Source organism: Ischnura elegans, chromosome 10 (assembly GCF_921293095.1).
Source record: "Ischnura elegans chromosome 10, ioIscEleg1.1, whole genome shotgun sequence".
NCBI lineage: Eukaryota > Metazoa > Arthropoda > Insecta > Odonata > Coenagrionidae > Ischnura > Ischnura elegans.
The window spans coordinates 53,506,885-53,528,895 of NC_060255.1; the positions used below are offsets into that span (position 1 = coordinate 53,506,885).

The following is a 22,011-nucleotide window of genomic DNA, read 5'->3' on the forward strand; positions in this document are numbered from 1 at the left end:
CATCAATCACGATTTAGTATCATTTACAATTGGCTTTTCAAATGGAATCGGCAATATTTCAGGAAGTGGTAGAGGTGACTATTTTTGCACATGAACATGGCGTCGTAACTCCATAGTTTCTGAGCTATGCTTGAAGCAAAAATTGTTTTGGATACGCACTAAAGTTACCATAAAAACAGTTTATCATGGGTATCTTTTTCGACATTTCATTATATGCTCTTTTCGATTTTTTAAGGATATTTAATAATTAAGGTTGGACAAAAATGTATGACTCTAATTTTCTGAAACAATTAATCTTTCAGTTTAATAAAATGAGAACTTTGAGCAAACATCAATAATACGATTGTGCAATTCAATCCATTTCGAGATGAATTATATTTGGCATGGTTTACCGTTCAAACCTCATTCGCTACATGGATTTCTAAATATTTTTAAATATAATTTTATTTTTGACATTTACAGTTTTTTTATTATTTTTAAGGAGTTTATTGGAATAATCCTTGATTTAATAGCAGATCCTTTCAAATACTATAAAACTGCTGGAAACTGCATTCTTCCACCTTTATCGCCAAAGCATACACATATATTTCTCATCTACTGTATTCGCTGATTCTATCATGCAGTCATGTTCTGAGGAAGCCTAACGTATTTCCTCTCCCTCGCAATATCTTTCCCTTATTTTTCCGTGACATTTGGCCTTTCCTCTGATGTAATTCACATGTCTTTTTTATTTGCTCTTGTATTTTTTTCCTTTTTTTTCGAGGAAAATTCAGCAGAGATACCTCGGAATATCAATTCCAAAATTAGGAAATCTCGAATTTCTTGTCATCCCTTACCTATTTTTTTAGTTCAAGCCCTCCATTTCTGTCAGTGCTTCCTATTAATCTAACTAAATATGGTCATTCATTCATTTAATTAATAAAAATCTAATGTTTTTTCACTCCTCTAAACATTTTCCTACATACTAGTGAGACTCTATCAGGAATTATTTCAGATAAATTTATAACATTATATTTTTGTCTCCATAGTTTCATAGCCAAATGAATTTATCCTCAAATTCTGTCACTAGGTATCCGTGAGCTCTGTCTCCTATGCATGGGTTTTAATCATTCATCTGTCTATAAAGTTAAACATTTTTCCACACATGATTCATTTAATAGCGAACAGAAATATTCATAACGTTTAATTAGGGATGTGCGAGTAGTATTTTTTGACCTCGAGTTTGATTATGGTACCTCTTGAACTAGGCAATAAATCAACGCATGCTTCAACATAATCTCATTTCTTTCAATCCCTTTGCGAATTTTTATTATTTTTTTGAATGCATAGCTAGATGTAAGAAGGAAATTATAATGAGAAGCGTTGATGGTAATCGAGTCAAAATTAAGAAATGAATGAAAGTTAATGTGTCGTAAACAGTTCCATAAGCACAATCGAAATGAATTAACTTCTTGTAATATGTCAATGTATGTATCCAAAATACTCAGAAGAACCCTTCATAAAGATATTAGTACCAATTTAATTCAAATTGTATACGCATACGTATCATGTAATATTTGGTTCTTTCAAATTCTCATGCAGGAAAAATCAATTGTCCTACACGCTCAGGCAGCAGGTTTTGACTTCTCCAAGTTAGAATATTATTGACAGAAAAATATCTTTCGCAACACACTTTTGTAGCCGGAGAATTACTTTCTTTACAAAGTTGCAAGGTTTGGGAACCTTGGGAAGTTATATTAAAAGTCATATCAACGATTTATGTGGATCTTGAATATTCGTGGAATTTTAGTGGACGAAGCGAACGAACTATAGAACTTAGCTTTAGCTTTGTAGATCAAAGAAAGTTTTCTTTATTTCTTATTTCGTTTAATTAACCATAGACTCTATTTTCTGTTAATTTAAGGGGGAAACTAAACGCAGCAAAGGAATAAACGAAAGTTCAAAGTATACCGGGACTAGCCGCGGTGATAACTTTTACGGGAGTCTCCCGCAATGCACAATCGTGCGAAAGATCCACAGAGAAAAAATCATTTGCCTTGACCAGGGAAGAAGCCTCGGTAGCTTAACTGGCTAAAGCACTCGACCGGAAATCGGGGGATCCGGGTTCAATTCGCGGTCAAGGCGATTGATTTTTTATCTGTGGATCTTTCGCACGAATAAACGAAAATTAACATTGGACGTACTTTGTGCTCAAAAAGGTTAAAAGATTTTTCCCTCGGCGTTTGAGTAAAGAAAGTATATGAGGGTATAAAAGTGTCACATAAGAAAGTATGAGCGATGCTGTGGTCAACCCCGATTACTCCGAATACGCCGCTGGGGCAGGCGACGGTCGGACGCCGCGGCTGACGAAAAGGAATTCGGCACCCACGGTGACTACAATTGTAGTTGACTGCTATGTATGCAAAACCTGAAACTCCTAGGCCAGGGCATTGGAACGACTTTGAAAACGATATTACTACATGAGTTTCATGATGAGCTTTCTGTCGCCAGATTTCTGAACATCCTGGCCTCGACAGATCTGTAACCGAAACTACTCGACTCGACATTCGTTACACTACTCGAATCACTCGAGTCGAGTACTAACTACTCGACTTGACTCGAATTTTCGAGTACTCGCACATCCCTGGCTTTAATACATGTTATTTTTCGAGATAAATTAATTTTATCAGATGATACTTTGCGGAAGACACTTAAACATTTCAATAATAGCAAAATTCTTGTTATTTCACGCAAAATTAATTAGCAATCAGGTCCTGATAGTGGTCTAAAATTCCGAATTCGGTCGCGAATAAATAGCATCATGATTTTGGAATAACATAACTATCGCTTTTACTTTTTTAATGTTATAATAGTACTAATGTTTATAATTTCATATTACATGGAAACAAAAAAACATGTGCTTTAGGTCTCCAAGTAGGCAGCTTTTTGTTTAGGTTACCATCAGTATATAATTATCTTTCACGCATTGTTTTAAATAGCGGAAAAAATAACATGTACTAACAGAGGAATTAATAATATCTTTGACTTCATACATAATTATAATTATCACATGCGAACTAAAAAAGACGTTTTTCAATTCTAGGATAAATAAACAGCCATTTTTTTCAATTCTTTTGAATATGAAGAATTCAAGTAGATGCCTATCGTATCACATTTTCCTGCAAATTATTGTCCCCTATTCTCACCATAAATCCTTATACAAATCTCTAGGTTGCAACACGGTCGTTTCAGTAGATGTTATGGAGCCACCTCAAGAATTCAAGGGAAGAATCTCTTTCGCACCGTCTCGTCCCAGTCTCCTCGATGGTGGTGAGAATATTTATAACCCTCGTTTGGTCCCAGATTTTTGAGGTGTCTCGGGCGACATTTACCTCGTCTCTTACCGCGAGAACAGCCCATTCCATCGCGGAGTCGTCGATGTGAAACGGTGGAGTCTGATTTCTCTTTCACCACCAAGCCCCCTTTATCCAAACGGCGTCGTCTTGAGTCCCTTCCCAACACTTTTCTTCGAACGGCAGGTTGCCTTTCACTTTTTCACGATTCTTTCCCCGTTACCAATTTTCCCGCACATCTTTATTTCCTCGGTTGTATGAAGCATCTTATTTCGTTTTCTTCTTTATTACTCCTCATTAGCAGACGAGAATAAATCCGTATTGAGTTAATGACTAAGTACTTTCGCACAGGATTTTAATGACTTGAAGACATAATCTACCATGATTTTCGTCTGTATGTTCACATCAATTTTTCATAGTACACCCTCCGAATTAAAATTGAGTCATTTCCCAGCACCGCATGAACTATATCTGATGTTCGCAATCGTGCTAAATGAGGTAAGTACCAGATTTTTTCTAAAAGATACTTTTTCACAATTCATATCAACTTCGTTTAACTTCCATTAGCCCTAATCAACTCTTAGTTTTCCCAATTATTGAGTCAATATATTTAGGTACTTTAGAGAAGTTTACTTGTGTTACGTAATTTTATGAATAGCCTTGAAATCTGCGATGATTTACGTTAGAATATTACGCAGCTGAACTTATTTTCGACCCACGTAAATTTCGTGAAACATTTTAGAAATTTTTACTTAAGTATAGTTATTTTTTTGGAAGATAATTTTATTCATAGCGATACTGTAGGCATGTTCCAAAGCAAATATAGTTTTATACCAGTGGATATATGACTCACAGGTCAGAAAAAGAAATAAAATGCAGCGGTTATTTTTTTTTCGGAACCGAGTCCAAAATATGTGCAAAAGTACATCTATTCGCATAATGTCATGTTTTAAATATCGGAAAGGAATTTCATGCTTCGAAATCTTTTCCCTACGATTTATGACTGGAGTTGCTAATATATGGCTGGCAATTTTAGGCAGAATATTACAATATTCTCTTATCCTCAATTCGCTGTAGTGAGATGGCTAAATAAATTTAAAACGATTTGTGTTAACTATAGAGAATAGCTATTAATATTTTAACCTCTAAATTTATAAGTGAGCTGATATCTTAGTCTCACATAAACATTTTCTCCGTTTAATTGAGGAAGATCTAATTTCAAAAAGGATGATTCATCTTTTTCATCATCATTTATCTCTTGGCTTTGCCATCTACCATAAACGAGGCTTAAAACAAGGAAAGACAATTTGTTGGAGGCGCTAAGGAACAGCGTGGGTAATCAAGAAGTGATGGAGTGAGGCAAGGATTTGTGGATGGAAACGGCCTTCGTCTTCACTCATTTCTCACCAAGCGGAGATGTTGAGAGACCCTTCCACATCGTTTCCCACCTGGTCCACATACCTTGTATATTTTATGATCGAAGAGAGGACCGCTTTCACGTCAAAAAAGGATTGTAATAGTGGTATTTTTGTTACTAATTACTTTTAATTGCTTGCGGTCCATTTTTTTCTATTCAAATTATCGGGCCCAAATTATTTTTTTAGGAAAAAAGGAATAATTGACAGGATTCATTACTGCCTTTCAAATTTTTTGTTTTGTTGTTCAAAGTAAACTTCAATCTACCGGCTATAATATTATTCTATAAGTTCAATTGAATAGTTTATTATTTAACAATTATCTATGCGTGACATCTCCTGAAGCATTATTCTTGTATACATTCTCCATAAATAACCTTATGATATTTAGCTCAACTTTACGTTGGAACTGATGCTTGCACCAAGCTTACCTAGCCAGCTTCGACGTTGGACCGCAAAGGCTCAACAACACATTAATTTTATTGGTTATTAAGTAAACTTGATTGTATTCCACACAGTATTTATTTAAAATAACTCAAACGGTATTGATCTTTTCAGGCCTCTTTTTCAAAATACTCTGAAAAATTGGAAACCTGTTGAGTTTTTTAAAATAGCATTTATTCTCTTGATAATGAGTGGAGTACAAAAAAGTTAACTCTTGAATCTATCGACAGGAAACTCATATCAATTTTTTATTATTGCTCTTATTTTTTAAGCTTTAAATTAAAATTAAAACATTATTATATATCTATCATGTCACCGTTCCACAAAGTGTAAAGTCACTACTTCCATACGATAATAAATTTTTGTAATTCATCAGATTGAATTAATTTTCATAGAATTATGGTGGAACTTTCAATGCAATGTTGAGTAATGGTGTATCCTACTTTTTATATCCTTGTGGTAGATGTCTCTGATCAATTTAATATTATCGTACTTTTCCATTCCATGACTTGGATGGGCTTGCTCTGAATAAACATCTAAGAGTTAGAGCAAACACATTTTTATAAGGGAAATATGCTATGGAGAGGGTTATTCTATCACAGTAGAGGTACAATCGAGGAATATCCCGGTTTTGCAGGAATGTTTTACAAACACTGTTTATGGTTTCGGCACTCTCCCCCCTCATCTTGGTCCATCGATCTGGATAGAGGCTTGATAGGGAGGTTTTCGAAAAAATACTATGCAGTTTTCATAATTTCTCAGCTAAAAAATAAAAAAATCGGAATATTAACTAATGAAATTTGTAAGGGAGGGAGTTGGATTCTTCACTAGAATTAAAAATGATAAGCATAAGGATGGGCGGAGTTTTCTGCTGTTGTACCAGCAATCCTGCCGGGGGTTTAAGAGCTATGTAATACCTCCCAGGTCTCATGACAATTTGTTTAAATAAGTCTCTGAAAACATCATTTTAAGGACTACATAAGACTAAAATGCTAAGCATTGTATTTTTTGGGATAAAGGCTCCCCCTGATCCCCCAAAACTCCGCCCATGAGGATGAATATAGAAGGATATTCAATACTAAAAATTAGGGGTCATTTTCAATATTAGTGTATTATGTTTTATGTAAACCAAACTATACCAGCATGTTTTCTAAATGAAGTGGACAGTTATGCTTGCCTAAGGAAGCTTTATGAAATTTAAATTGGCTCGTTATACTTAAAAAATATTTTTCTATTCTTTCTTTCAGCTTTGCGCCTTGAGGGTCGCCGCTGGTTGTCATAGGATGAGTGCTGTCGGGTAGAGAGGCCCTGTGCCTCGATTGTTGGGTGAAGGAGGCTGAGAGATGGACGCCCCGTGTGGGCCTCCCAAACCTCCCCGCCTCCTCAGTCTCTTCCTCCTGCTTCTATGCCTCCTCAGCCTGCTCGCCTTGCCTCTGCCACCCGTCTTCTGCGCCGACTCAGACAACAACCGTGAGTACAATCTAAATCTACCCAAAGTATCTGACATGAGGCTTATCATGGAGTTTTCCTCAGTTTTTTTTTATAAAACAGTTCCTCGCTGAGTCTGATAAAATTTGATTCAGAATAAACCACCACCTACATTGTAATTAATATATAGGTACATACGTTTATGTTGAAGCATATAATATACAAAATTATATTACCATGCTCATTCAAACAATAATATGTTAAATAGAATATTCAGTTTAAATTAAAAACATATTTAAAAATTTTTCTCATAACACGTTATTTCAAAAAACCAACCGAAATACGAGTTAGGATAGAAAAATATGGGATCTAGAATACTATTTGAAAAATAATTTCAGTGATTCTTTTAATCGAAAATTCTCGTGGGAGATCGTTACTGAAATTGATTAAAAAGCGCTTGCGCTCATCGTGGGTTTAAAAGATGATGCATATTTTAATGAATTATTCCTAAAAAATGATGTTGTTTGGATGATTTCTATTGGGTTGACATTTATGCAATACACAATACTATTTTTATATCCTTTCCCACCTCTTTACGCAATGACGATGTGGTATTACGGTGCTTTTTATTTAATTGAGTTGATGCAATTCACAGCACTGTTTAAATATTTTGCTCGAAGAAATATATTTTTCTCAACTATCGCGAATATTATCAAAATTATTTTATCATAGTAACATACATAATGAGTGATATTAAAGTAGTTTCAAATCAAAAACCTAGAGAAAAACCGTTTGTTACCTAAAAATCAACTAAATTATAAGCTACTTTTATTTTTTAGAAAATTTAGCGTAATCATAAAAATGATATCGTACATTTAGCTAATTTAAAATAGCACATAGGCATATAAATTCTAGAAAATGTAAATAATTTAACAATAACGAACATACATAGAATAGGTAAAATAGTTTTCGATCGGTTTGGAATATATTTTCTGATTGAAGAATGGTGATTTAATTGCATTATGAAAAATAAAAATTTTAAACTCCAAGATGACGCAAGATGGCAACCCCACTTCACCAAAGAAATTACTATATGCAGATTTATTCGGTTGTGTCCTTTAGTAGTCATTTTGGAATCGAATAACAAAAATTTCTGAGCTTTACTGTTTCTATTTTGGGCGCAGAACGTGTCCTAGAGAGTAGGTGTAAGCTAATCTTTTATATGAATATTTCCTGGCGCGTTCTATTTCTACACTGCTTTCCATACTACACCATACTTCGTGCACTTTCGTATTTGACCTTTCTGTGATTATTCCCCGATAAGATGTTTTTTTATCCCTCTTATTTGGTAGGATATTTTTTATATAGCCTCTGCACGTGCTGAGGCAAATAATACTCCAATACACTTTCTGGGATAATACTTTTCTTCTCTCATTCATTCCACGATTCCGACCATTCTCCTTTTCTCCATTTCGCATTTTCTTCGGGAGAGGAGCGGAAATAAGAAATTGGCGGACAAAAGACGGTGATATTCCTTGTTGGTAGAAGGAAAGGAGAAGGTTGCTAGACTAATTTTCCTTTCCCATCTTCTCTCCAAATCCTGCGGAAAAATGCCTCTAAAAAAATCCTTTCCTACCACGCAGTTATCTCCAACTTCCTCTCCTACCAACGGAGCAGAACGCCACAGTCCTTTTGACAACAAAGTCCAGAGGGCACATTCCCCTTTGAGTAAACAGCGTCCGGAATATGCGCACCAATTTAAACTTTGGCCACGGGACCTAGAAATACAGGCGGAGTGGTATTCCGGTAAAATCCATGTCCTTGCCGCATCCCAGTATTCTTTCTTGTTCATTTTTGCTCTCTAGGCTCGCCCGGAATGGAAACCGCGAGTTGAAACTGTTTTACAAGGGTACTGTCCCATGTGGTGCAACGGCACGTCAGGGATCGTTGTGCACTGGTTCCTTCTCGCAATCAAATTATGAGAGACTGATGTTAAAAAAATTCACGGAACGAAAGCAGTGCAAAGGAATTTCGCAAATGTGTGGGCAACGTGCGAACAGGTGATGTAACCTCACGTCATTTGGGTGCTAATATTATGAAGCTGGAATTTTATTTTCACGTCATACAATGAAATATTCGTGGTGTCCCAGTAGGCGTTCTTTTAACCAATCTGTAAAGGTGGAATATAGGAAAGCAAATTAATATGATTAAGAGATATATAAGCGATAATTGAAAAATTTTCGAGTAATTAGTAATAAAAATTATGAGGAGAATTTTATTTTTATCTCAAATATATCTCACCTCTGAAAACGTTTTCCTCTAATGCACACTACTATTTCATTGTACATAACTCTTCAGTTGTCTCCCAAATCTATGTCATATAAGTGGGTGAGAAGGTAAGGGGTACAAGTGATTTCTTTTGTCTACACAGAGTTAGGTACAGAAATTAGGCGTAGAAAACAAACAAGATCAATCAGATATTTAGAAGTGCATTTGATTTCCCACTCGATATCATGACAGAACTGAGACTCACTCGTATCCCTTGGCAAACGATTTTTGTGTATTTCTTCTAACAATTAACTTTACCTAACTCTGTTGAGACAAAAATCACTTGTACCCCAAGGCTTCTCACGCCCTCATTTATAATAGTCACAGTTTCCAAGATAGCATAGTAGTGAATACATGGATTACTATGAATTATGTTTTTCTTACTTTAGATTTACGCAGCACGTTTATAACACTTATTGATCAGAAGACAAAGAAGGTTTTGATATTCTGAATTCTCAAGGTAAATCAATAAGATACTATGTCTTTATACGTTCTACGGTGGTTTCTTCTGACTTATGATTTAGCAGGATTTTATGCTCTTCATAGGAGTGGAAAGTCGGAAGACACTAAAATCTTCCACCATCAGTAACATTAATATCTACCTTCAGATTCTAAAATCTTTTGGAAGGGTTGAATAATGAATTAATCGGTAATATAAATCAATATAAAATACCATGCTATTGCGCTTATTTCCCGTGTTTAAGAATTGTCTCAACCCTGTTGGACAGTATAAGCGATTAATAAAAAATATATATCCTCGTGGGGTAAGAATAGAATAATTCATGTTCAGATAGATCTTTATTGATTACAGTCACATAAATTGGATATTAAATAACATAGCATAGTCTCCCTACCAACCTATATAATTTGAGTTTGTATTTCATTTGAATTAAGGCTGAAAGTAATGAGTAGTAATAAATTATTTTCAAGTTAAATGATTTACGATAGCAAAGTCTAAATTGCACTTGGGGAATCGACCGTTTTGTAGTTATTATGGTAAACCATATATAAATTACTTTAGGGAAGCAAAACATGTTCCATTTACTAAACTCTTTTGGTAGACCATGAAATGGTGATTTCATTAAAGATAACCTGAGACTCAGTGCTCCCGTAAGAGATAAGAAACGATTGCCAGTAAGGAAAATATATGCAGATTAGCCTCACGCATTAATTCGCTGTATGCTAAGCTAACATTGACTTTTGCAGCGCAGGTCAGCAGAAGGCAACCATCTCATAACAAGAACTTCTTAAGAAAAAGTTTTTCTTCTCCGCAACGTTAAACTCTGCTTGCATACCATCCTCTTGAAAGTGGTATGCTTATGATGTCCAGCGCGTGAGGAGCAATAGAAAATTATCAAAATTAAGGTTATCTTTCTCTGCCAGAAGAAAATGTTTCTATGGAAACTTAAGAAGTCATGCGCTCATTATCTTATTTAAGTTCTGGGAGTTTAAGTAGCTCAAAAATTGAGAAATCAAACTTTAAGTATTCATGTAGGTATCCGTATTTATTTCGTGACGTTATTCTTTGGAGCGATGACTATCCTTCATATTTATTTTTCAACATGGTTATTGGATAATTTCCGTACCGAAGAAATCGGTTTCATTATGAAATTTGTTCCATTGGAGGTTTTTACTTCTAGGTAATTGGTGAAAAATATACATTGCCAAGCGATTTGATTAGATAAAAGATGTCATTATTTCTTTGTGTGATGATTTTCATGAAACCTAATTGATATTGTGCTGTGTTCATTCTTGAAAAATAATATTTAATATTTGAAGGGCTTTCTCTTATTAATGCAACGTCAGCTGCTCCTATGGGAATGACTGTGTTCAATATCACTTTTTGATTTATGAATTTTAAATCAAAACATAGTAATTGTATCGATTTAAATAAAAAGCAGTTAAACCTTTCCACCATTAATTATGCGTAAAACCCGTTTCGGCTCACAGAGCCATCATTTGGTACAATATATACTCGTCTTGTCCCAGATGATGAGAATTGGGAATGTGCAACTAGCTTTTATTTCAATATGTCCTACTTCCACTATATCACGCTTGAATCAGTTGAGCTTATTAAGAATTGGATCGACGTATTAATAGCACTACTTGTGAAGTAAACGTGTGCTTGAAAAGTATTAAGGTACCTGCGGGTACTGAAATGGAATGACAAGCGGGAGTTTTAACGTGTCTGAGTGGAAAGAGATGGATTTGGTTAATTGAAAGGGAACGGGTGGAGGGAAATAGCTGGAACTCGATGCAGGATGGCCCAATTCCAACGAAATAGTCAACGTTGAAGAGAGTACAAGGGTTGAATTAGTAGCGTGCTGCTTTTTGCCCCGTCTTCGCGCAGAGAACATCAATAGGATTTAAAGGGAATGATCTAGTATTCGTCCTTGTTGCCACACCCTGAGACCTTGAAAACCCATCGCATTTTAAGTAGGTACATGCCACTGTCTCCAAGGATTTTTTAGTTGCCATAAGAACCACTCTTCCCTTCAACAAATGTTTAAGGCTAAGATTTTGGGATGAATATATGTGTACCATTCATGGATATATAAAATTAAGCGATACAAAATGCATTTTGTGCTAGTTTAGAAAGAAAATGCCACATTTTTACCCAGTTTTTTTTTATATATAAATCTCTGGCATTATATAAAACGAAGATAGAATAGATCGACATTGATGACACAGTTTTATAGAGTACCCAGTCTTAAAATATTCTCCTGGTATAATATTTAAGATAGTACCGTTGCACATTTAAAACGAAAATGTATCCTTTTAAATCAAACCCGGGCATTCTAATTTCAATTGATATTGGTTCAAATATTTTTGAGGCACTGTTAGAGTACCTATGTATACATGTATAACTATTTTCAATTTTTATTTTCATTTTGACATTTATTTTTTTCAATTCTAGATTAATTAATTAGCATACCAAATTTGAATGCACATTTTTTTCTAGAAACTAAATTTTTAACTAACCAACAGGGATGCGTTATTCCTATTAATCTCCGCTAGATTACCAAGCGCTTATCTTTCTCCGGTGAAGCTGTTTTTCTTGCAAATACGATGTATTTTGGCATTAGGTATTTGTAAATCTTGAAGTAATGTTATCTGACCCAGTACTATAGTTAAGGACCATGCGTTCATATTTAGGAATCCGAGGATGTATGCTTTTCGAAGGTTACATCTGTTACAACAACTAGCCCAGTTTCCAGAAACTTCGTGAATATTCATAGATGCAAAAGGCATTGAGTAACTTATACTCAGTACCCACTGAAATCTAATCTAGCAGCCGTAGCCCATTCCTACCGCATATTTCATCTCTTTTGGCCTAAGGATGATCATGAATTTTCTCGAAGAACTAGAAATACGAGTTGGCATGATTCAACATCACTCGAATTTGGTAATTTTATTTATATTACTGGTAAATTAGCTTAGTAAAAGTGTGATTATAATTTATCCTGGAAAATGCATGTTTTTCTTTAAAATATACCTAAATAAAAATATTTGTGTGATTGGTACTGGTAAAATGAAGTAAAAATATACATTGATTCACGTAACGTATATTTAAATTTTGGTTGGAGCTAATATTATGATGATTAATATACTGGAAGAGAACAATTATATATTATCTTAATCCGCCGAACTCTGTTGCTCCTAAATATTTTGAAATTGTTCTCTGTAATTAAAATATAAAATAACTCGAAGAAAACATTGAACAGCGTAAAATATTTACTGAAGATATTTAAAATACAGTATTGATTCATTCAAAAATTAAAGAAACACTGCTCAACCATTATTTAAATTATGTAAATAGCTAAAATTATGTACATATCTTCCCACCCCATTAACAGAGTTCTTATCGATATATTTCCAATATACTCTTTCTCATTTTTTTCAAGGCCTTTGATCTAATTTTCACAGACATAGTAGAGATTTATATTTTTAAATTACTGTTTATAAGTGCCAATCAATCATTATATATTTACTTATTTCAAATTCATCACTTGTTTATGGGTTTTGAGGGAAAGGAAAACCACATAATTATCCATATCATTTTTTATATGCAACTCAATTCACTCCATTTTGATATTTGGAAAGTGGATAATTCATGGAACTGATATAACCCCACGATAATAACGGTTATCCTTCAATTCGTATTTTCTGGTTTTCAAAGATCTGGACACGTCTTGAAGTAAGTAACTAAACGTGATAATGGAGGGTAAACAGCCTCATTTACGATTATGATTGTTGGAAAAAAACACTAATTATGCGTTTCAAAATCTTCAACTTTGTACTTACCAATTTTTTTTTCCAGTTGAGAAATGTGGATCTTTTCTGCGATCAAGCGGATGTAAAGGGTTGAAATATCTACTGAGTAATGCTGAAAAAATTTTAATTATTTTTTCTACCGTTTCTTCGCATCTAAAGCTTTCTCAAGTAGTGTGGCTTCCTGTTAAACAATAATTTAAAAATTTTCCTTGTGAAATAATAATTTTTATTCAGGAGTTCCCCCTTCATTTTTTTAACTCTCTTTTTTATCCGAGTAAAAGCTATTGGATTGTTAATTTTATGCGCGGAGAAGAGTTCCAATAATTTTTCAGTGGTAAACGATGCATTTGTCTACAAATTCGCGCTAATATTCAGTGCTTACCTTCTGTGAGAATTTCATTGGGTATTTACGCGCATGAAAATCAGCAAGCAATATAATAGAAATATTAGCTCTCATCGTTACGTAGCACCCCAAATTTGCCTCAGGTACAGAAAAAATTGTATTCCGTATAATCTTCTACAAGATTCCACCTACCCGATTCACCCGATAGTGTAAAGTATGATAACTCCATAAATTTAATAACCTCCTTCACGAAATGTTAAATGGAAAAATTTTTAAATATAACATATAATTTAATTAACAACCATTTTCGTCGCTGTACAACATCGTCAGGTTCTAATACAAAACAAGAAACTACTAAAACTTTGCGTAAAAATATATCTCGGCATCCATCAAAGCTGGAAAAGTTAATAAATTGGCAAATAAGATTTTTTCGTGCTTCAGAAGACAAAATGATAGAATGTATTATTATATTTGTAAAATGATTTGATTTTTGAAATTTACTTTTGCAGCTCTTTCTTTTAGAGATTTCTAAAGCGTCTTTGAATTAAAATTTCCAAACATTTTTTACTACAGCTTTAATATCTTTGCCCTATTAGGCTCATTGTTTTATTAATTCAAGTAGTTTTTTCTGTATCGATTTTTAAGAAAAAAGAATTAATTAATGTTATTGGTACTTTTACTTTTTAAATGGTCTAATTTTAATGTTAAAAGTAAAATTCTAGTGGTTGTAAAAATGTGTGTTCAATCAAAGAATTTATTCTTTGGAAAATTTTCAATGCGTGATATCACTTGAAAGATTATCATTGTACAATCGCAGCATCTTGTCATGTCGAGCTCAACTCAACTTTGGAAGGGATGGTCGCACAAAGCTGGCTCGACAGGCCTGACTGACAGCCAGCCTCGACGTTGGACCGCAAAGGTTTAACCATTCTCATTTGGCAGTTGTTACGATACGAATCAAGCACCCTGAGGTACTTTTTGAATTCATGAAGATGATATATAAGGGCGTGAGACGCTTAGGTGTACAAGTAATTTTTTTTCTCGACAGAGTTTGGCAAAGTTAATTGTTAGAAGAAATACACAAAATTGGTTTCCAAGGGATACGAGTGAGTCTCAGTTCTGAGCTGACATCGAGAGGAAAATCAAATGCACTATATCAAATACCTTATTCATCCCTCAATATCATGATGCATAATCTTTTTGCAAATGCGCATCAAAATGAACGTCGGTATCTTTGATTTTAATAGCTGTTGATAATATTTCCCTATAGGAGTAAGCATTTGGTTATTTTCTTCTCTCAGTAAATAAGATGAATTCCATTCCATAAGCCTGAACACCTAAAAATCACCTATTTTTTTAACTTAGGAGATATACAACGTTACACCTACTCCATGCATTTAACCCTCATATGGATTTACAAAATTAGTTACGTCGTTGGATTCTCGGCGCCGCAGCGGCGCCGCGTCATTTTTTGCTATTATCTTTCAAAGTTAGCCTGAATTTACAAGTTTTTTGATTGATAATGGTAAATACATCTATTATCTTTATTTCTTACCGTGTTTTGCTAGATTTAAACCCTTATTGTTGAAGTAATAACAAAAAAAATTGAACGCTGCATTCTTTTCCATTTCTTGCCGTAATGCTCTTTATTTCAGTTCCCTTTGTATGTTATTTTTGAGTGAAAGTTTTAATTTCGTGAGTAATTGTTGTTTGAAATATTTTTATGATATGCAGAGCTCGGCAAACTCCGCTTTTTAATGTTTATATTGTTTATAATTTTATGTATCTAAATGCTAAAAATGATGACCAAATAAAATTCGTTTATGCCCATATGACATAATTTTGCTTCAATGCGTCCACCCATATGTTATATCTTTGCAGTGTATATAGAAGGATAAGTTATTAAACGTTAATAATGGAACAGATGTAGGTTAAGTGTGAAGAGGCGAGTGTAACTTTCGTGATTTTTACAAGATTCTGGCGATCAAGACAAATCTTACGAATATTCTGGGAGCTTATGTCCTGAAATTAAAAAAATCAAGTCTTATGGCTTTTGAAATATAAATAATATGGGATGATAAGCGGCGTGTCAAAGAACTCAACGCTTCTTTGGAGATGGAGCTAGAAGAGTCGGTACTCTTTTCCTACCGCGGAGCCCCATTCCCCCACTGGGGACGTGTAGCCCAAGCGAAAGGTTTCCTTAGATATGGACGGGTAAATGTTTTGCGTGGGAGTGCATAAGATTAGGTTTTACTCCTGGATTGGTGGGAAGTCCAAAAAAAATAAATTCTTAGAAGTATGTGTTATTGGTGGTAGAGGAGAATGAGCAGCTGCCTTTTTTTCGTCCAAATCTGCGTGAGAAACTGATGATAATATGCTCTGGGGTGACAAAAATACCCTCACTTTGGAAGGACTTCCCTTACATTTTCTTTCCGTTTCCTTTCTTAGCGTTTCACTGACCCAAACATTGAGACTCTCCATACTTTCCCACTAAGCTCCCTTATTCGTCATTCACCACCTTCTTACCCCCTCCCACAAAACTTGGTTGAACTTCTCACCACCCTAATGACCCACCGAGCTGGACCTTCTTGGAATGAAGGGAGGGCCACCGCGGGGCGTTTTGACAAGGCTTTTGTTCCCTGTCCTTCATGCAGCGTTAGAAGGATGAAGAAAAAGCAGGCTTTTGTATCTAATTGCCTCCTTGCACTCCCAACCTTTTTTGCGATAAGGATTTTCTACTTCTACCTGTCCTAACGATCTGGGTATTCCCCGATCCTTGGCAGTCTACACACTACCGCCCCTTCACCTCAAAACAACCTCCTGGCATTCCTTCTCCTTTCTCCTTCTCACTCATCCCTTTACGTTAGTAACACCCCCAATGCATAAAACATCTGTACATTTCAGTACACATAGAAACGAGATATATGTTTACAAATTTTTACCTCATGGTAAATTGTCTTTTCATCTATTTATAATGAAACGATTTTTACCATGTAAAGTCTAAACTCATCGTCAGGAAAGAGAAATTATTTTCTATCACGAAATTAGTTGGGTAGTTATCTTGATTTCACCTCAATGGTAAACTGTCACGTCATCAGTAGCTATATAAACGCCAGCAATTTTGTATAGACTATCGTAGCCGCAAAGGGATTTTTTTCGAATGAAAAGTACAAGACATATAACAATAACTGTGCGATGTGTTCTTCACGGTAGTCGGTGAAACTTCTGAATCTCTTGGTAAGTTACAGTTACTCATTCAGCGAGAAATATTCACACAACGGTGAGGAAGCATTATTCTACGAATTCGGATAATGCATTGTGTTAAATTTTTCTTAGAATTGCTGCTTGGAGTAATTCTAAACAGAGTCACTCTAGTATTTACCGAAAGCTGACTATCACCACGGCAGTAACGTGGACGCGGAGCGGAGAAGGTGCCCAAGCAAAACTAAGTCGGAAGCCATGGAAAAACAACTTTGAATAGCCATGAGTTTCTATGAATAATTCTCGCAAAAAGATGAAGTTTTGTCAATGAACATTATAACGAAGCAAACGTAATGATTCTTAGCTAAAAGAGAAAGCACAATTGGTATTGTAATATTTTCCTTTTGTTAAACAATTTCACTTGGTTTATAAGTTAAAAATTAAATAATAGGATTAAAATAGATTATAGCATTTCATATGAAACATTATTGCTTTGACATTAGCGTTGAAAGTGCAGACCCTGACGTAACGATGAGGAAATTCTCGGTCCAAGCAAAACTAAGTCGGCGGCCCATGAGAAAACAACTTTGACTAGCCATAAGTTTTTATGAATAATTTTGTAAAAAGATGAAGTTTTGTCAATGAACATCATACTGAGGCAAATATTTTGATTTTTAGCTGTAATAGAAAGCAAAATAGGTATGGTAAAATTTTCCTTTTTTTAACAATTTCATTTTGTTTATAATGTTTAAAAATATAAATAATATGATAATAAATATATTATAGCATTTCATACGAAACATAAATGATTTGACATTAACATTGGGAGTGCAGTCAATGACGTAGCGACGAGGAAATACTGAGCGCCGCAGCGGCGCCGAAAATCCAACGACGTAACTTTTTCCATTAGAGGCCAATAAAATGTAAACTATCGACACTATGCTAACAAAATTTTATACGTAGACGAAGAAGGCAGAAAAAATAGACTACTGAAAATTTCAGAATGATCCATTGGAATGGAAAATTTTTACACCACTTTTAAAACCGCGAGCGCCGCTAAGGCGCAGAGAATCCATATGAGGGTTAAATGAAAGTTTATCCAAGGATGGCAGTTCTCACGTTTCAAATATGAAATTTTCCTAACCCCTAAATTATGATCTGTTCGTCCTAGAATGCATCATGCAATTCTAAAGAAGTACATTTCTCGCTCACCACAACATTTGTAATCCAAGTATCACACCACTGGAGTGCTGAGAAACTACCACAGGTTGAACCCTAAAAAATACCATTTACCTATAGTGGAGAAGACTTACGTATTCAGACTCACTGTTTGTAAAACATGATGTCATACGAAGGAATCGATTTTGGAGAGGAAAATGTATTCCTACGCCATGAAGAGTAGAATACTTACCGGACGTGACTGAAAGTCCAATGGGTTCCGTGAAGATTGAGGAGAGAAGAGCCTGTTTTACGTATGATGATGGTAGGATGTGCATTTTATGATACTAGAAATACATCATGTGCAAAGTTTCGGCGAGAATGTTGGTTTTTTCCTTCCTCCAAATTTACATCGTCCTCCATTCTTCAGCTAATATCATGAGATTATAATATCAATTGCAAGTTCATTTTCAATGAGCTATTTCGAGAGAATCTTTAATATAGCAATCACTTTGAGCTTCAATTTATTCATTTTCATTAAAATGTGGAGTATTAATTTAATACTTGGAAACTAAATGTTCATTTCCTCTATGATAACATTTTAGTCGGTTTAATTAACTTTTGAGATAATTCATTAAAAATATTGTATGGTAATAAATAGGTATTAGGTAAATCATCCATTCTCAAAATCTCTTATCAATACCTGCAAAAAATATTATTGATTCGTTTGAGAGCTATTTCTTCTTCAATTTGGCCGTATTCAGTCTAATGATAGTGGTCCTTTTTGGTTGTCTTTTAGTTGTTTCAATTCGTGGGTAAGAAATTAGTCATTATTGACGTTGTTTTTTTAGAAAATCTGAATCAAAAACCATCAATAGCGGACAGTACATTATTCTTACTTCTAATAATTTTGGCTTCTCAGTCGTTTTTGTGACATCTCCCCGCCTTCTCACTGATTTTCTCCAATTTTAAAGCTCCTTAAGAACATAGCCGTTTATCTGTGGTGAACCCCAAGGAACTTGTCTAAAAGGTAATTTTAACACTGTCTAAAATTTTATTGACTAAATTCAGACATTTTCGCACCAGTATTTTTAAAACTTAAAATCTCTCCAAAATTTTTCTTTTCTATTTTCATATTTTTAACCGCGCCATCTTGGAAAGTCGCATGGTTTACCTTAACACTATCGTAATCACTTGATATACAAATCCTCATTTGTGCTTTGGTGAAGAAAATAATTGAATAATGTATTTTGAACTAAAGTTTTAACCATCAGTTCTTATTTTAACAACTCCTTATTTGTGCCCGATAGCTTTGGTGAAGAAAATAAATTAAAAATATACTTTGAGCTTAAGTTTTAAGCATCAGTTCTGATTATGATTTACGTAATAAAGCTGAATTTAGCTTTTCTTGTACCAGGAGATAGCTGTGTGAGTTAAAATGCGTCGCACACAGTAAGATAGTTGTGGAAAAGCGACTACATTCTATTTCAATATGTCAGCTTTCTTTTTATTGCGCATGGGTCATTTAAATTTATGTTAAAATTAATGCCTTCATAATTTTAAAAAATCGTCTGGTTTGCTTATTATTTTGCTATCGTTTAATTTTTTAGCATCAATAAATGAATGTGCTGAATGAGGTGTTAGGCTAAAGAGCAAAGTTGTTGTGAAAGAGCTGCACTACAACTGAATAGTTACAACGTACAAAATGCCCATGTAATTTACTTTCGCGCTCCTCTTTACATATGACTCACACCTTGTATAACGTATTTCTTTAAAGTCTGGATGCTTTTAAGGTTTAAAAGACATCCAGAATCCAATTAAATCTGGCTTCAAGAAGTCCAAATACTTCTTAAAAGAAATGATCACGAATCGTAGCTGTGAATATAATTTTCCGTATCTCCTTCAAGACCATCTGGACGAAAATAACTCAGATTTAGAAGCATCCAATGATACAGAACTTTCTTGGCTTGTATTCCCAATACCACCCGTATCCTTTTAAGGTAAGGGCGTTAAGTTTATATCAAGCCGCCCTACTTCCAAATGCCCTTTCACTACGCTGGCTTCGGCAGATTTCTAGAAGCAAGTACCTGAACTAGGTGGATCCTTCAACTGAAATCCAATTTGTAAGGCGCTAGGCATTTTTTAAATTCTTCGAAGGGTTTTGAGAAGTTAAAGCGTACCAGTGTACATTTAAGGGTATATTTGTAGAACGGGAAATGAGATTCTGGGGTACTTCGAATTTTAGGATATTTGGCAAATACTTTGCATCAATTGAAGAAAATTAAAAAAAAATGTTTTTATGCTAACGTCATGCAGTGAGATAAAACTAAATTACTGATTTGTAGGAGGGGTAAATGAATGGCTTAAAAAGTTTGATATATTTTCAAATGGGATATTGAAAGCTAAATGTAACGTACTGCGGTAACATGGATTTTATTGGTAGTCTTCTCCATCGATCAAGAATTATTTCTTTTGATGGCTATAGAGCTTTGCAAAGGAAAAATAATGGTATAAGTAAAAATTTACATTGACTCGATTTTTTTAAATATTGCTTCGCTACTTTCCTGGGTGTTGCATTTAATTCCAATAAAAAAGTGATACATGCTTGCTACATTATAATTTAGTTTGCATTTTTCAAAACGCCACGAGTATTACGTTGCTACACCTCATAGCTCAAAACCCACGCAGTTCGATTCTATCCTTCATCTAACCGGCGAAGTAGGGAAAAAAAGTCAAAGGAAAATATAGCAATATTTTAAAATGTAGAATTCGACTGTTTAGTTATAGAGTACCCGAAATTATTGATGGAAAGATATGCTTTTTATCACACCCACGGCATTACCTTCGGAGGTACCGAACGAAACATTTATTACATTTTTTATTATGAAACATTCACATTATTTAAAATGTGGTGTGATCCCGTAATGAAATACCGCTCAAAATCACGTGATAGATTTCAATTCCATCTATTATTAAACCAACAGTTTCCACCCTTAATATCCAATACTCATATCCTTCGTCAAAAAAAGATGTTCTCTCATTTGAACCGGCATTTTCCTCCATGTCTTGTTTGCTTGAATTACAGAAGTTCAACCTATTATGTTACTAAAGTCGCAGTTCCACTGGCACTCACCCAGGCCTTCTGGAGCTCTGTATCATTATCTCTCAACCTTACCGTCGAAAATGAAAAAAAGAGAACTCTCATTAAAACAATTTTGATTGAGATTATTTAAAAATACGTTACTAAGTCGCTAATACCTATGCCAGCATTATGGCTTTCCATCAAGTAGACAGGCAATTTCCTCTCGTAGTTCCACTGATACTAACTCAGGGCCTACGAGACTCTGTATCTATCTCTCTCCCCATAACAGGGTGGTTTCCTTTTTTTATTGATTAAATCGAAAGATTATTACTCCTGGAGTACGCATTTCACGCTTTTAGATGACGGTATCTATTTTTCGCAATCAAACGAAAAGTGAAAAATTTCAAGCGCGCGAAAACGCGATGGCTAAGTAGGAATGCTGGGGAAAAGTCCTTGTGACGTATTTCTGGTTCCAGCTGTCACCGTGTGAGATGACCTTGGGGCGAGCCTCTGATCGCTGATACGACGCAGGCTGCTAGCAGGTAGCAGAGTGGTATGACATCGATTTGATATTATTTCAAAAGACAGTATTAAGTGGTCAACAACTATCCCAAATTTAAGGCTTCCCATCTTGTTGACTACTATTTTCCTCTATTCATGGTTAGGCTACAAATTCACTCCTAAAGTGATACAAATTCATTCTAAAAGTTGCATAAGTTCATGCTATCACGTCACTAGGATCACAATGCCACGCCTACTACCCAATACTCTAGTTCGCAGGTTTATTTCCTACGACCGGGCGTCGCGGAGTCACCTAATTGCAGTGCTCGTGTCTACGTCCCATTCCTCCGGCTGACCCGGTCGAGACCTCCGGCTGGACACACTTGCGGCTTTTCGCGAGCGAAACTGCGTGCAAAGGAATTCCGTGCTTGTGAGGGGAGGAGAGGGTCAGGGGGACGGGGGTGAGGGGTAGGTTGGATGGGGAGTGGGATGAGAGTGGTGCTG

General features: G+C 35.0%; 1 protein-coding gene across 2 annotated transcripts in view; it reads left to right on the forward strand.

Annotated features, from left to right (window-relative positions):
* The window catches only part of LOC124166963, a 610,523-nt gene that overhangs the window by 446,812 nt on the left and 141,700 nt on the right, over positions 1-22,011 (forward strand). For both annotated transcript variants that reach the window (XM_046544703.1, XM_046544704.1), the window contains exon 7: positions 6,439-6,661. In XM_046544703.1, coding sequence (XP_046400659.1) covers positions 6,535-6,661 — 127 coding nt within the window. In that variant the 5' untranslated portion in view covers positions 6,439-6,534. The remainder of the gene's footprint in view (positions 1-6,438; positions 6,662-22,011) is intronic.